Source organism: Callorhinus ursinus, unplaced genomic scaffold, assembly GCF_003265705.2.
Source record: "Callorhinus ursinus isolate GAN/ISIS: 27379988/994484 unplaced genomic scaffold, GSC_fseal_2.0 scaffold36, whole genome shotgun sequence".
Taxonomy (NCBI): Eukaryota; Metazoa; Chordata; class Mammalia; order Carnivora; family Otariidae; genus Callorhinus; species Callorhinus ursinus.
Genome location: NW_027397098.1, coordinates 427380 through 443685, shown reverse-complemented (window position 1 = coordinate 443685; position 16306 = coordinate 427380). Strand labels below are relative to the sequence as shown.

At 35.2% G+C, this 16306-nt stretch overlaps 1 protein-coding gene across 1 annotated transcript in view; it reads right to left on the bottom strand.

Moving 5' to 3' along the window:
• CUBN (cubilin) overlaps positions 1-16306 on the bottom strand; it is a 265058-nt gene that overhangs the window by 227191 nt on the left and 21561 nt on the right. The window contains exons 14-17 of the mRNA XM_073879866.1: positions 14125-14359; positions 6981-7162; positions 5002-5164; positions 3862-4049 (exon numbers count right to left, since the gene is read on the bottom strand). Coding sequence (XP_073735967.1) covers positions 3862-4049; positions 5002-5164; positions 6981-7162; positions 14125-14359 — 768 coding nt within the window. The remainder of the gene's footprint in view (positions 1-3861; positions 4050-5001; positions 5165-6980; positions 7163-14124; positions 14360-16306) is intronic.

Sequence of the window (16306 nt, the reverse complement as noted above, 5' to 3'; positions counted from 1 at the left end):
GAAAACAACCATAAGACTACTAGCAGATTTCTCAGCAAAAACTTTGCAAGCAACAATAAAAGGCATGATATGTCCAAAGTGCTAAAAGCAAACAACTTCCAACCAAAAATACTTTACCCAGCAAGGTTATCATTCAATAAAGAACTTTCCAGATAAACAAAAGCTAAAGGAGTTGACTGACACTAAGCCAGTTTACAAGAAATATTAAAGTGACTTCTTTAAGCTAAAAAAAAGGGCACTTATCAGTTACCAGAAAAAATTATGCAAAACCTCACTGGTAAAGGTAAATATACAGTAAAGGTAGTAGACTAATCACTTATAAAACTAGTAAGAAGATTAAAAGACAAAAGTAATAAAAAAATAACTACAGTAATTATTGAAGGGATACACAAAATAAAAAGATGTAAAATCAAAAACATAGAATGACATCAAAACATCAAAAACATAAAATGTAGTGGGGTAGTAAAAATGTAGAATTTTAGAATGTGCTACCAACTTAAATTGTTATAAATATAGGCTGTTATATATGAGCCTCATAGTAACCACAAAGCAAAACCCTATACTAGATACACAAAAGGTAATGGGAAAGGAATCTAAGCATAACACTATAGAAAGTCATCAAACCACGAGGAAAAAAGGATATAAGGAAAAATCAATAGAAGGAAAAAGGAACAGAGAGGAACTACAAAACACACAGAAAACAATAAATAAAGTGACAATAAGTACGTACTTACCAATAATTACTTTAAATGTAAATATACTAAATTCTCCAATCAAAAGACACTGAGGGGCTGAATGCATTAAAAAAAAAAAGACCCATCTATATGCTACCTACAAGATGTAAGGATACACATGGATTGCAAGTGAAGTGATGGAAAAAGATATTTCATACAAATGGAAACCAAACAAAAGCTGAGGTAGCTATACTGATGAAATAAAAAATATCCAAATTGGAAAGGAAGAAGTAAAACAGCCACTCTTTGCAGAAGACATGATTTTATATAGAGAAAATTCTATATGTTACACCAAAAAACTGTTAGAACTAATAAATTCAGTAAAGCTGTAGGGTGCAAAATCAATATACAAAAATATGTTGCATTTTTATACACTAATAACAAATTATCAGAAAGGGAAATTAAGAAAACAATACCTGTTACAATTGCATCAAAAAGAATAAAATACTTAGGAAAGAATTTAACCAAGTAAAAGACCTATACATTGAAAACTATAAGACATTGATGAAAGAAATTGAAGGAGACACAAATAAATGGAAAGATATTCCGTGCTCATAGGTTGGGAAACTTAATATTGTTAAATTGTCCAGGTTACCCAAAGCAATCTACAGATTCAATGCAACCCCTATTAAAATTCCAATGGCATTTTTTACAGAAAGAGAACAAACGATCCTATAATTTGTAGGGAACCACAAAAGATTCTGTATAGCCAAAGCCATCCTGTGAAAGAACAAAGCTGTAGACTTCCCTATTTCAAACTACACTACAAAGCTAGAGTAATCAAAACAGCATAGTATTGCAATAGAAACAGACACACAGATCAATGAAAAAGAACAGAAAACCCAGAGATAAACCCAACTACATATGGTCAGTTAATTTACAATGAAGGAGGAAAGAATATACAATGGGGAAAGGAAATCTCTTCAATAAATGGTGTTGAGAAAACTGGACAATCCCATGCAAAAGAATAGAACTAGATCACTATCTTACACCATAAACAAAATTAACTCAAAATGGATTAAAGACTTGGTGTAAGACCAGAAACCACACAGACTAGAAGAAAACATAGGAAGAAAGCTCTTTGACATTGATGTTAGCAATAACTTTTTGGATCTGACTCCAGAAGCAATGGCAGCAAAAGCAAAAATTAACAAATGAGACTACATCAAACTAAAAAGTTTCTGCAAAGTGAAGGAAACCATCAACACAACAAAAAGGCAACATGATGAATGGGAGAAGATATTTGCAAATCATACATCAAATAAATAGTTAACATCCAAAATATACAAAGAAATCATACAACTCAATAGCAACAAAAAACAATCCAATTTAAAAATGGGCAGAGGATCTGAGTAGACATTATTCCAAAGAAAATATACAGATGGCCAACAGGCACATGATAAGATGCTCAACATCTCTAATATGAGGGTGATGCAAATCAAAACCATGATGAGATATCACCTCACACCCGTGGGAATAGCTATTGTCAAAAAGACAAAAAATAACAAATTTGGCAAAGATTTGGTTAAAAGGGAACCCTTGTGCACTGTTGGTGGGCCTGTAACCACTATTGAAAACTATATGAAAGTTCCTCAAAAAATTGAAAATAAAACTACAATATGATCCAGCAATTCCACTTCTTACTATTTAACCAAAGAAAAAGAAACCACTAATTTAAAAAGATATATGCACTCCTATGTTCATTGCAGCATTATTTACAATACCCAAGATATGGAAACAACCTATGTATCCACTGATCAATGAATGGATAAAGATGTGTTATGTGTGTATATATAATGGAATATTACACAGTTATGAAAAAAGAATGAAATCTTGCCATCTGCAACATGGATGGACCTCATGAGGGTTATGCTACAAACTTTCAGTCATAAAATAAATAAGTCATGGGGATGCAATGTACAACATGGGGTCTATAATCAACAATTCTGTATTGCAAATTTACAAGTTGCTATAAAGGTCAATCTTAGAAGTTCTCATCACAAGAAAAAAATTGTTACTTTGTATGGCTACAAATCAGTAAATACACTTAATGTGGTGATCATTATGCAATGTATACAAATGTTGAATCATAATGTTGTACACTTGAAACCAATGTAATGTGTATCTCAACTAAGCTAAATATTAATAAATATTACTGTGGCCCCATGGTCAATGTACTTCATTTTTCAGCTAAGTCCAGATCTTACACTAAAATTCTTTGTTTCTCCACTATATATACATCAAGGAGGGAAGAGGGCAAGAGGCTACATAGGTTTTTCCTGGAAAAATAAATTAGGTCTAACTCACATGAACAAACAAAATTGTCAATGCCTCTCTGAGTTTATATAAAATGATTGCACCCAACAAAAAGTGTTTTGTCTCTCTTGCTCAACACTTTAATTTGTGGCTTGACCAATAATTAAGCAAAAGAAATACCAAGCCAGACAAACAAAACTGCCTTTTTGTTTCAGATATTCTTCATTTTACAATCATTACACACATTTAAATCAGAGTTAAAATTTTTGAAAGAGAGCAAGCAGGGCTAATGAAAGAAAAAAACCTATACTCCAAAACAATAGTCATCCAATGCTTTATCTTAATTCTCTGCCACTGAATAGCAAATCCTTTTACTTTTCTGGGCTGAGTTTTCTGGACAATCTATGAAAACTATGTCTTATTAGTAAATTTTATTAGTCTTACTTATTTGCATTCACCTCAGTTATTAAGGATCGGTTTCATAGCTTGTGATTTAGCATTATTATGAGTTCCTAGCCTCAGCTTTCATTTTTGTCCTTTGCTATTTCATTACCAATCTCCTGTATCACCATCTATAGATCTATTTTTGGCAAATTCTTTCATGCTCTCTAGAACAGTTGTTCTCAGACTCTAGCCTGAGTCAGAATGACCCAGGGGAGGAAAGGGGCTTCTTAAAACACAGGTTGCTGAGCATACCTCCAGAGGTTCTGATGCAGTAGGTCTGGGATAGGGTACAGAACTGTATTTCTAAAGCCCAGATCATCCAGGGAATCCACATGCTGCTGGCCCTACAACGACTACACTATAGAATATAAAAATGTTGATTAACGTCATGTAAGGGTATAGTCAAAGTTCGAGTAGTCGAAGTTACCTCCATGTAACTCTGGGAACAGCCGCTCTGGCCTTCCAGCTCCACATGGGTGAAGTTGACCTGTATTTGTTCTCCCAGGGGCTGTGTTATAAGATAGATACACTGCCTGCTATGAGTGAAAGGTCCGGACAAGTCAGAGGAGAGAAGACCCTCTGGGTCTGTGTAGTTTCCTCCACAATGCAGATCCGCTAAAGAGAACAGGGAAGTGAAGGGAAAGGTCCTGTGAATGGCCATTCCTGTGACCCTCAGGCATTAAATACAATTTTTTAAAAGTTGACACATATACACATACAATCATATACCCACTTTATGCACCCTGTACAGACTTATGTCTCTAAGTATATTTTCAGGTTGATGTGTGCTTGTGGACATCCATGTAGTGCCTAAAGAAATAGATTCAGACATGTGTGATCTAACTTCCCATCTAACATCATCTTCTACAAATTGCTTTTTAAAAACCTTTATGCTCGGGGCGCCTGGGTGGCTCAGTCGTTAAGCGTCTGCCTTCGGCTCAGGTCATGATCCCAGGGTCCTGGGATCGAGCCCCGCATCGGGCTCCCTGCTCCATGGGAAGCCTGCTTCTCCCTCTCCCACTCCCCCTGCTTGTGTTCCCTCTCTCGCTGTGTCTCTCTCTGTCAAATAAATAAATAAAATCTTTAAAAACCTTTATGTTCTCCTTCATTCCAAAAAAGATTTGAAGCAGCTTATGAAATACGTGTGACAAAATAAAATATATAACTAGGAAAAGGAATCTAACTAAAGGATGAACATAGAATAGCGGGATGTGCTCAAGGGAAAGTTGACATGCACAGAAAACGGGTTTGGACTCCACAGTCTACAAGAAGGTTGGCTCTAGATTCAGCCTGAAGCCGGGGTAAATGAAGAAAAGGGACCTGTGAAAAGATGTTCATGGTTACTTTCCCTGATATTGAGACTTGAAAGGTGTTTTTCCTGTGAATTCTCATCAGGGCCCAATGATGTATGTTTAGAACAAAAGCCCTAAAGTAAAAATCATAGAGTCTTTTATTGTTTATCATTGGTCTGTTGGTTTGTTTTAAGGTGTCAATACAGGCTATAAGCATAAAGGCATGGCAGTGTCCTTCACATTCATATGCTGCTCTCAACGATCAGGTTACTTACACGGTGATGTTAAGTAGGTGACATGGAAGCCGTGGTCGTTAATCTGGTTGTCAGAATGAAAATGAACTCTGGCAAAGGGGCCTGTAGTCTGGAATGGTGGGACAGAAAGAGTGGTGCAGAATTTCCCAAGAACCGGGTCCTGATACAAAGGACCATCTCGAATCTAAAACAAAAAAAAAGAGAATCATTAAGCCCAGAATGGTCAGATTTTGACAAACCCACTCATTTTGTATATTAACTTCAGAAAACCGATCATTTCAAACTGATGGCTCTCAGAGGTTTTCCCATCACATACAGATCCAATACTCAGTCAGCATTCACTGAAGGGGAAGTCACCTTCTCCCATCATCCCTGATGCCTTGTCTTCTGTCTAAATTTTAATGCCAAGGCTAGATGTATACTTTGAAATTTTCTCATGAATCTTTCTCAATGTTTTCTTTCCTTGGTTTCCACCCCCCTCCAGATGTTTGTTTTGAAATAATAAATTCCTAGTAATTGAGAAGGAGAAAATGAATATATGCAAAGAAAATGCAAGAAGGAATACCAGCAATGTCGACTGATTCACAACTTGGTCCAGGTATTCAGAAGGATCAGAGGTGGAAAGGAAGTGAAGTCAGGGTGACACAACATAGAGACAGTTTAATGTGTTTTAGAAGTGCAATCCTAATAGTAACTAAGTACCGTGATAATGACCATATGACCTAAGAAATCCTTTTTAATTGTTGGTTTTTAATCTCTTAATCACGTTAACCTCTCTGTGATTCTGTTATAACTACAAATTCTATACTACATAGAACACCAAACATCAGTGAACAAAGTACTATTTAACATGGCCAATTTGGTCCACTCAAATTACTTTTTCTATTGGCAGCAAAGTTATAGGACAGCATTTCTTTATTCCTATATTTAACTAGTTCCTTGAAATATTGTTGAGAAATGAGAGGCATTTCAATATTATCAGAATGATTGATACTTTCTATTTTACATATACCCAGGAATTACGTAGGAATGAAAAAAAAGCCTCTAATTTAAATTTGATGGAACTCATTGAAATTAATTTCAAAAAAAAAAATCCATGCTACTGTCAACATTTAAGAGATTATGTTGCTGAGATTTTCCAGGGAGAGGTAGATTTTTCCAGTCATTCCCAAAGGTTTCGAATCCATTACAACTGCTAAATTACTAATGACTTTAACTTGTGGCAATCCCTGTTTGACAGCCGCACCTTTCTATCCTTTATGAATAATTCCAGAGCACTCCATTCTTCTCTAATGGACTTGGAAAAGCATATTGTCTTTTATCACTACTGCAAGGACTACTAAGATTTATGGTGACAAACAAGACAGGAGCAACATAAGAACTCAATCTTCTCAATGATCTTTTCAGTCTACAAATGCAGAGCAACATTTCTGATATACCTATATGCTCATGGCCTTTGAATATAACAGCCTTTTTTTCTTCCTCTATATTTTAATCTTTTACTAATGGTAAGCAAGAGGGGCATAGATTGACCCTCTTCTCCCAATGACAATTATCAATATATTCTAAGTTCACCCTCTAGCAATCCATTTCAACACAATTGCTATTATTTTTCTTCATGGAGCACTATAGTTAGCTTGTGAAATAATGGGTCAGGTTATCATAGACAACTGAAGCCTTGATTCTGCATTGGAAAAGATAACCATTACTGAGTGTTTCTTTTGTTAATTCTTTCCTTCCCTCCTTAGGGGACTGGGCTCCAGGAAATGACAGGGAACAGTAAGGCGGTCTATTTCCCAGCTTCAGACGAAACCCAGAAGAAGCAACAAGCTGGCACAATTAAGAATAAAGAATTAGCAAGACTTAAGACATCAGCTACCTATTAAAGAATATATCTAACTGTTGCTAGGAAATTGTAGTCATACACAGGTATCATCAAACCATAGTTCCCTGAGTTCTAATCATATCATGGTATGTTCTATCTAAATATGATTGCTTACCTCAAGATAATCTTTGCTGCAATCAACATGGTGCTCCAGACTCAAGGTCCCAAAAGTAAACGTTAACAAGAGTCCAGGACTGGTTATTACTTTCCAGATACAATCTCTTCCTGGAGGATAGTTTCCAGGATATCCCGGAGACTTAATAGAACCATACGTACCTGTCAGTACACCTCCACACTCTAAAATAAGAGGAAAAAATAACTTTACATTTGTATACAAGTTATAATTTATGTAGAGTTATCATAGCTTTTACTGCCAGAGGACAAGCTTTGTTGGAATAAATGTGTACAGTATGGGATGCCCTCATAGACTAAACAAGGCTTTCAGTTTTCCAGTCTGACACCGTTCTAAATCTAGGAATATTAGTAGATAAATAAATGAGTCTCTCATGCATTGAGCTCTGTGCTTATCAGTTATCACATAGTGATAATGATTTTAAAACACAGTGCTGAACTGTCTGAGGGATGAGATAATAGATATATTTTTTTCACTTTGAAAGAGATTAATTTCTGAATAACTTTTTTAAACTTCTGGTTCTTAAAAAGTTCTTCTTAACTCTTAAAAAGTTCTGGAACTTCTGTTACCCTTATGTCTTTCAACGAACCAGATTATTTTATACATTAGAATAGTTAAGTGCTACATAATTCATTTGAGAAGATTTTTCAACGCTATGATATAGTTAAACTCTTCATTTTATAAGTGAATAAATTCAAATGTCTATGGGTGGTTGAGCCACTTGCCCTGCCCAGGAATGGAGTGAGGGAAAGGCAGAGCCAGGCTTTGTGACACCCACTCCACTACCACTCCATTAATTACTCCCCACCGGCCCCCTAAAGTTGTATATCAGTGACTGAAGGAATCTTTTCTTTAATGATATTCACATTTATTTAACAAAGAATCTGTGATGGGTTATAAGAAACACTATCCAACATCACTCATTGTCAGGGAAATACAAATCAAAACCACAATGAGATACCACCTCACACCTGTCAGAATGGCTAAAATTAACAATACAAGAAACAAAAGGTGCTGGTGAGGATGCAGAGAAAGGGGAACGCTCTTGCACTGTTGGTGGGAACACAAACTGGTACAGCCACTCTGGAGAATAATATGGAGGTCCCACAAAAAGTTAAAAATAGAACTACCCTACAATCCAGCAATTGCACTACTATTTACCCAAAGGGTACAAAAATACAGATTCAAAGGGGTACATGCACCTGATGTTTATAGCAGCATTATCAACAATAGCCAAACTATGAAAAGAGCCCAAATGTCCATCAACTGATGAATGGATAAAAAATGTAGTATATATACACAATGGAATACTTAGCCATCCAAAAGAATGAAATCTTGCCATTTGTGATGATGTGGATAGAGCTAGAGTGTATTATGCTAAGTGAAATAAGTCAGTCAGAGAAAGACAAATACCTTATGATTTCACTCATGTGGAATTTAAGAAACAAAATAGATGAACGTATGGGAAGGGGAAAAAAGAAAAAAAAAAAAAAGGAGAGAGAGGGAAACAAACCGTAAGAGACACTTAAAGATAGAGAACAAGCTAAGGGTTGATGGAGGGAGATGGGTGGGGGATGGGCTAGATGGGGGATGGGTATGAAGGAGGGCACTTGTTGTGATGAGCACTGGGTGTTGTATGTAAGTGATGAATCACTGAATTCTACTCCATAAACCAATACTGCACTGTATATTAACTAATTAGAATTTAAATAAAAACTTTGAAAAGAAATACTACTGTAAAGTTGAAAAATAGAGATGCTAAATAAAAATCTAGGCTGAACTGAATATAAATTAGAAAAAAATAAAATAAGGTGACATTTCAGATATGCAAGATATATGATTTACATAGCTATGCAGGTTGCTTAGACAAGTCTTTCTGCCAAGGTAGAAAGTGAAACAAATTAGTAACATGATTTTCACTGTTCCTAATAAGAAAACATCTCTGTTGCTCAGAGGAAGAGAAGTTTCATAAAATTTAGTAGTTAAATTATTATATGGATAAAAAAATTACAATACCATAAACAAAATAAAATGTTAATGATGAGCTGGGAAAAAAATTCAATACATAATACAAAGAATTAACACCTCTGATATATGAAGAGCTTCTAAAAAATAGAGACATAAAGAGTTCACTGGAAGAAAATCAAATGTCCTTTATACTTGGAAAAGATGTTCAGTCTCACTCATAACAAGGGGCATACAAATAAAAACTTTGCTGAGATACCATTTCTTCCTCTCAGAATGATACATATCCAGAATACTGAAAACAAGTGATCAGTGGTGCTGTGGAGAAATAGGCACTCTCATATATCGCTGATGGAAATACAAGGTAGCACAACTCTTACAGAAGAGATTATGGCAATGTCTAGCAAAAACGTAGACATTTATTTTTTGACCAAGTAATCACACTTTTAGAAATCTATCCCAAAGACACATTGGCAAAAATGCAATAAGACAAATTCTCAAGGACTCTGTTGTAGTACAATTTGGAATTCCAAAAGACTGAAAACAAGCCAAATACTTATCAAGAGAGGACTGAGTGAAAAGACAATGAATGAGATATCCACGTAATGCACGCTACGCTTTAGTCATGGAGAAGTCTCTAGGATATATCAAGTGAAAAAGCAAACTACAAAGCAGTACGTATTATATCCTACCTTTTTTTAAAAAGCGGGAAATATGATCATATGTGATTATCTGCTTATATTTTTTAAATGGAAGGGTAAATCAAAAACGAATAAAAATTGTTTCCTTTGGGAGAAGAAAGGAACAAGACAGAAGGGACAGGGATGAAAGTTAGACTTCTCCAAATTTACCATGAATTTTGATATGGCTTTGGAACTATGAATATGTTTTACATAATTTAAAGCAAAATTCAGTAAAAATGAAAAAGTGAAACCTTTGAAATCACAAGCAAAATGAAACAAAATGAAATAACTGTTGAGCTAACAGTTCAAACATGGAGAGTAGAAATATTCCAGGATGCTTTAAAACACTGTAAAATTTGATTACAGAGCTCGAGTGAAACATACATTAAGTACAAAAAGAATAGCCAAGGAATACTAAATGGCTTTCAGTTATTATATTATTAGTAATAATATTGGTATTGTTATTTTGAAAATTCATACAGTAGGATTAAGTACATAAGGTAATAGGTTAATGTCACTAGGAACCAGGATTTTTCATGAAATGAGAAGAGGTACAAATATCAAATTTAAAACCTTTAATTTCAATATGCAAATATATTGGAATATCACTAAGAATACATGATATACTTTTTCTTCAAAACTAATAAAAATAGGGGTGCCCGGGTGGCTTAGTTGGTTGAGTGTCTGACTCTTGATCTCAGCTCAGGTCTTAATCTCAGGGTTGTGAGTTTGAGCCCCACACTGGGCTCCATGCTGGGCATGGAGCCTACTTAAAAAATAATAATATTTTTTAAAAAATTCTAGTTCCTTCCACTGAAAGATCTAGAGACTTTCTTCAACCTAGTAGCAATAACCACTCCTACCAGCCAGATTATGGAATCTAAATACAATTTCCCATTAGAGGAGTATGAACTCCTGGAATATCCTTCAGAGCAGAAAGTGAGGAAGTTTCCAAAGGTAACCAGAATTGAGTCAAAGAGGTTCAGAAACTAACTTGAAGAGTTTTCCCACTAGCCAAATATGGAACATTTTAACATAAAAAAAGCCTAGAATCGATTATATCAAATATGATAAAATATGAGTTCATTTTTGGTGCTAAAACCAAAACAAAATAAAAAGAGTAATAAGTAATTGTTCATTCTGGAGAAAACTAGAAAATCAAGTCATTAATTTGAATAGTGGAGAAAAATAGGGGGAAGAATCAAGCATTTATCCTACCTTTCCTAACTGATCTCTATGTGAGAGTAACCAAATAGTTGACATGGGAAAGGTCTACTCCACTGAAGAACACCAGAGAGTAAATAAAGAATAACTGATAAAATTCAACTTTCATCACCTTGAAAACCCCAGTTAATCTAAACAATGAACCTATGGGTTGCTAAGACCATTAGAGAAAGGGCAAAAGAGAAGCTTTTTAATGGAAAGATTAACCTGAAAAAATCAAAACACTCTCATCAATGTTGCAGTCATTATAGGGAGGCAAACAGACATCAAGTACCTCCTAATGTGATCATTTTTGTCCCCCTAAACATAAAACTGAATTTGATCAAACCATTCTAGCAAAATCTAGAATATGGGATAATCTATAAGATACACAACAGTGTCTGTAACAAATGTGAGCAATGGCTGATATTTTGTAATAATAAGGAATTATTGTTTGTATAGTTTTTATTGTCTCCAGGCATTGAGAAGCAAACAGTGAAGGACTGTGATCCTTGAGGGGAGGGAAGCACACGTGGTGAGTCCCATGTTCAGCCAAGTATATTCTCCCTATGTGCCCTTCCCAAATTGCAGTGCAGGGCAGTAGAGTCCAAGGAGCAGCAATACTCCTGCTGGGTGAAAGAAACAAAACTCAGAATTTTGGGGCTCCTAGAGTGGTTGGGACTTTGGAATAAAGGTACTATAGTGAAGACAGGTACATGGCTATAACACCCAAAAAATTCGTAGGAGGTTCCTTGGGCCCTTAGCTGAGTCTTAAGCTGCATGTACCCAGGGTAAGACTACATTATAAAGTATGAGAGCTATGAGACATAGTCAAAATCTCCAACATATGTATAATCTGAGCTCCAGAAGGAGAGGAGAAAGGAAAAATGACAGAAGCAGAGGAGGAAAACCATGAGATAATCTCAATAGATTTAGAAAAAGTATTTAATATATTTCAACATTCATTCATGATAAAAATTCTTGACAAGCTAGGAATAAAAGGTGAGATGGTTTAAAAACATTCATAAAATCTTTGATACTTCTTCAATTGAGGTGGGGTCTGTGTCTCCTCCCCTTGAATCTGGGTGGGTTTAAGAGTGCTTCAACCAAATAAAAGTATGGCAGAAATAACACAATATGACTTCCAAGGATAGGTCCAAAAAAGCCATGCAGCATCTGCCTGGGTCTGTTGTAAGGCTTACTCTAAGAAAAAAACCAAGTGCCAAGAAAGAAGATCCACTACCCTAAGACCACCATCAGAGAGGGGCTACATGGAAGCATTCAGGTCAACAGCCTGGTTCAACTCTAATCCAAAGGCCAGCATCAACTGAGTGAGTCATCTTGGGTTTCCAGCCTAGCTGAGCCTATAGATGACTACAGTTCCAGCCAACATCTGATTGTAACTGTTTGACAGATCAAACGATAATTGGGCCCTTTCCAAATTCCTGGTCCACAAAATCAGAGACATAATAAAATGATTAATGTTCTACAACACTAAATTTGTGGGTAATCTGTATACAGCAATAGTAATTTGGAGTGAACTTCCTTCATCTGATAAGAGTTATCTACAAAAATTTATATCTAAAAATTATATTCAATGGTTAAATACTGAACGAAATGTCCCCATGAGGTTGGGAACAAGAAAACGATGCCCACTCCACCACTTTTGTTCAGCATGGTACTGGATGTCCTAGCCAGGCAATAAATAAGTTGAGGAAAAGAAAGAAATGATAGTTACAAAGATTGGAAAGGGAAGATGTTAAAAGGAAAACCACAGGCCCCAAACAGTGTCACTTAGGCCAAGTCCCCAAATATGGGCTTAATACCTAATCTAATTGCACTTTCAACCTCCCCCAGAAATGTAATCTTAACCTGTTAGTCAGGAATTTTCCATTTAGGGCCAATGAGTCTGCCACATGGGCTCTCTCCATCCCCCAAAAGAAGATGAGGTAATCTACAGGATTAGACCCCTCTCTCTTCCCCTTAAGGGAAGACCTTGGCTGGAACAATCTTTTGTGGGGCAATAATTTCTTGCCCCACCCTCCTTCCTATAAAAACTTTTCATTTCATACAACTCCTCAGGGCTCCCCTCTGTTTGCTAGATGGGATGTTGCCCCATTAATGTGTTGTTTAATAAAACCAATTAGATGTTCAAATTTACTCCATTAAATTTTGTTTCTTAAAAAAGAAAAACAAGCTTTACTCACAGATAACATAACTGTGGATGTAGAGAAATCCAAAAGAATCTACCAAAAAAAAGCTATTAGAATTGATTAATGATTTTAGCAATGTGGTTGGATTCAAAATCAAATATTTTTTTAAATATGTCATATTTCTATATACTAACAACACATAAAAATGACATTTTAGAAAAATAGTATCATTTACATAGTACAAAATATCAAATATCTAGAAAAAACAACAAAATATGTAGAATAAACACTGGAATATATAAATCATTGTTAAGATTAATTAAAAGAGAGCTAAATAAATACAGAGATAGTCCATGTTCATAAATTGACAGGGCCAATATTTTTAAGAAGTCATTTCTTCCCAAGTTATAGATTCAAGACAATGCCAACAAAATCCCAGCAGATTTTGGGGGGAAATTAAGAAACTGATTCTAAAATTTATAAGAAAATGTAAAGGATCTAGCATATTTTAAAAGATCCAAGTTACAGGATTTACACAACCAGATTTCAAGCTTCAGTAGTTAGTTAAGCCAATGCAGCACAAGGACAGATAAATAACCAATAGAAAAGCAGAGAAATTCTAGAAATAGATGCACAGATTTATTGATGAATGAATTGGAGGTTCAGTACTGTTCTATCTGCTTTTTTACCTGTTTAAAAATTGTATAGTAAAAAGCCAAAAAAAATAAAAGTAGAGCCCCACAAGACCAAATAACAACAAAAGAACAAATTATCAAATGGTCATTAAGATAAGGAATACTAATGAAGGAACAACAATGTAGTCAACAACATCCCTGCAGTAATTTACTAGTAGAGCTTATAAGAATGCTGTTTGGTAATTTCATAAGGGATCCATTAAGACTCATGGTTTTTAATCTTTTTGGTTCATCCAAATTTTGTTATCTCCGAACACAAAATGGAATTCCAATTCATTTTAGATTTATTTGATATTTAAAGAATTACAAAAGTATGATATAATCCCTGGATCTCAAAACATTTAATGTTATCCACAAGTCTAACATTAATGAAGAAAACTTAATAATCTCAAGATTTTGCTTGATTTTTCTTCATGTTTTCACGTACCTGGTTGCTGTGTTTCCCATCTTATCGTAAAGCCTCTCTCACTTCTGAAATGTTCAGAATGGAGATGAAAATAGAGGGCATTGTCACTACTGAGGAGTTCATGAGGGAGAATGGAGCCACAGAATCTTCCAAGTTGGAGCGCTGCAGAGGAATCTCCATCATGAATCTGAAGAAACTCGTGTGGACAATTGCTCACTGATTCTAACCGGAAAAAAGTGAAAGTGATACGCAGCACCTAAAAATGTAAAGGTCACAACATATTGTTTTTCATTTCCATATTAATTCTAAAGCGTTTCTCCCACTAATTAGGAAGCATTCATAGCAAGTCACCTTTCAAGAGGCATATCTATAATTTCCCAGTTATCCACAAATACATATGACAAATCTACATCTTCAATAACTTGTGTTAAAAATTGCTTAGGCTTCAGCTAATATCAGAATATATCAAAAACCTTAATGTTAATGAAATAGATTTTTAACAGCTTTATTGAGGTGTAATTGGTATACAAAGAACTGAACGTATTAAATGTGTACGAATTGATGAGTTTTTGGACGTATGCTAACACCGTGATGTCATTATCACCATCAATGTAATAGGCATATCCAACAGCTCCCAGAGTTTCCTTGTGTCTCTCTTTTCTTCTTTTAGTGGTAAGAATACAACATGCGATCACTGTCTTAACAAATGCTGAAGTGCACCATACCATGCTATTAGAGGCACAATTTTGTATATCAGATCTCTAGAACTTACACATCTGGCATAACTGAAACTTTATACCCATTGAGTTGTTACTGAATGGGTTAATGAAATATATTTAACTAGATTTCATTAAACTGTCAAGTCCATTAAATAAAGGCACCTCAAATGTATAGTTAACAATGCTTCCACATCAGTAAAATACATCGGACGTTTGAAAAATCTACCTGGAATTATATGTAACTGACAAATAATACCGTTCACAAGAATTTATACCCTGGTCACCTGAATAACCTGCAGTGTGTAGCATACCCACAAATGTTCACTGACCCCCAGAGATGCTGATTCCTGAGGGTTCTCTGAACCTTTGAACAAGATACTAACAGATTGACAAGCTCAGGTATAGACTGAGTAGGCATGGTGTACGCGTGTGTAAGGTCGGCAAGTCCTCAGGGGTTGGATATTATTAAGAGATGAGTAATACCAAGAGTGGGGAATAGGGAAAAAGTAATCTGAGGTGTTCTGAGCAAACAAGTAGAAAAGAATAAACAGAAAAATACATTTCCAAGTTAAAATGTTAGAATGTACAAACTTAAATATAATAATACAATTAATAAAATAAAAAAGATTTTGTACAGATAACATCACTTAAAAGAGCCAAACTACTAAAAGGAGGCTGTCAAATTTGATTTCCCTTATGATCTAAACCACGACAGCATTTAGCTAATGAGAAAAGATATCAGGATATTTTTGAAATTCTATGCTAGGGTATTTTTAAGATCTGTTCCCCAACATTGCATCATTTTTGTCCTTGAAGCAATTTCAATAAAACTCAAATAAATGTTCATGAATTGAACTATCCTGATTTCTATAAAATTTCTACTATATTATGTAAATTGTGGGGATAAGAAGATATGAAATCACAATAATCAAGAAAAACAGCATGATTCTTTTTTACAAATAGATAATAAAAGTATTAAAATTTTTTCACAAAATGACTTTTCTTGAAAGAAAAATGTTTTCAATGTCAGGAAATAGAATTCATGAACGCTAAATGGGAGGAAGGAAATTCACATAACATACCCACTGGGAAATCGATTTTGGAGTTGATGCTATTGTGGGGTCACCAGGCCCCAAAGAATCCTCCCATCTCAAGGGAAAAATATGTTGTGACCATTGTACAATGACCTCTGTAACATTAGTTTGCTGGAAAAAGTTCACAGAGTTTCAAGGGAAAACCTTATCTATTCAGACATACAAACTTCATTTTAATGAGTCTAGGAGTTGGTTGAGAAATAAATATTTGGAAAAGTCTGAGTAATGAATGCTGGGGATAAAAGCACTAAAAACCTCAGGGTCAGATTTAATTTGAAGAGTGTTCATGCAGGGTTCAGAGTCATTGGAGTGGAACGGCCTGGGCTTGGGTCAGGGCTTGCTACTTACAAACCATGTGACCTTGAACAAATTCCTCAGCTGCTCCAGGCT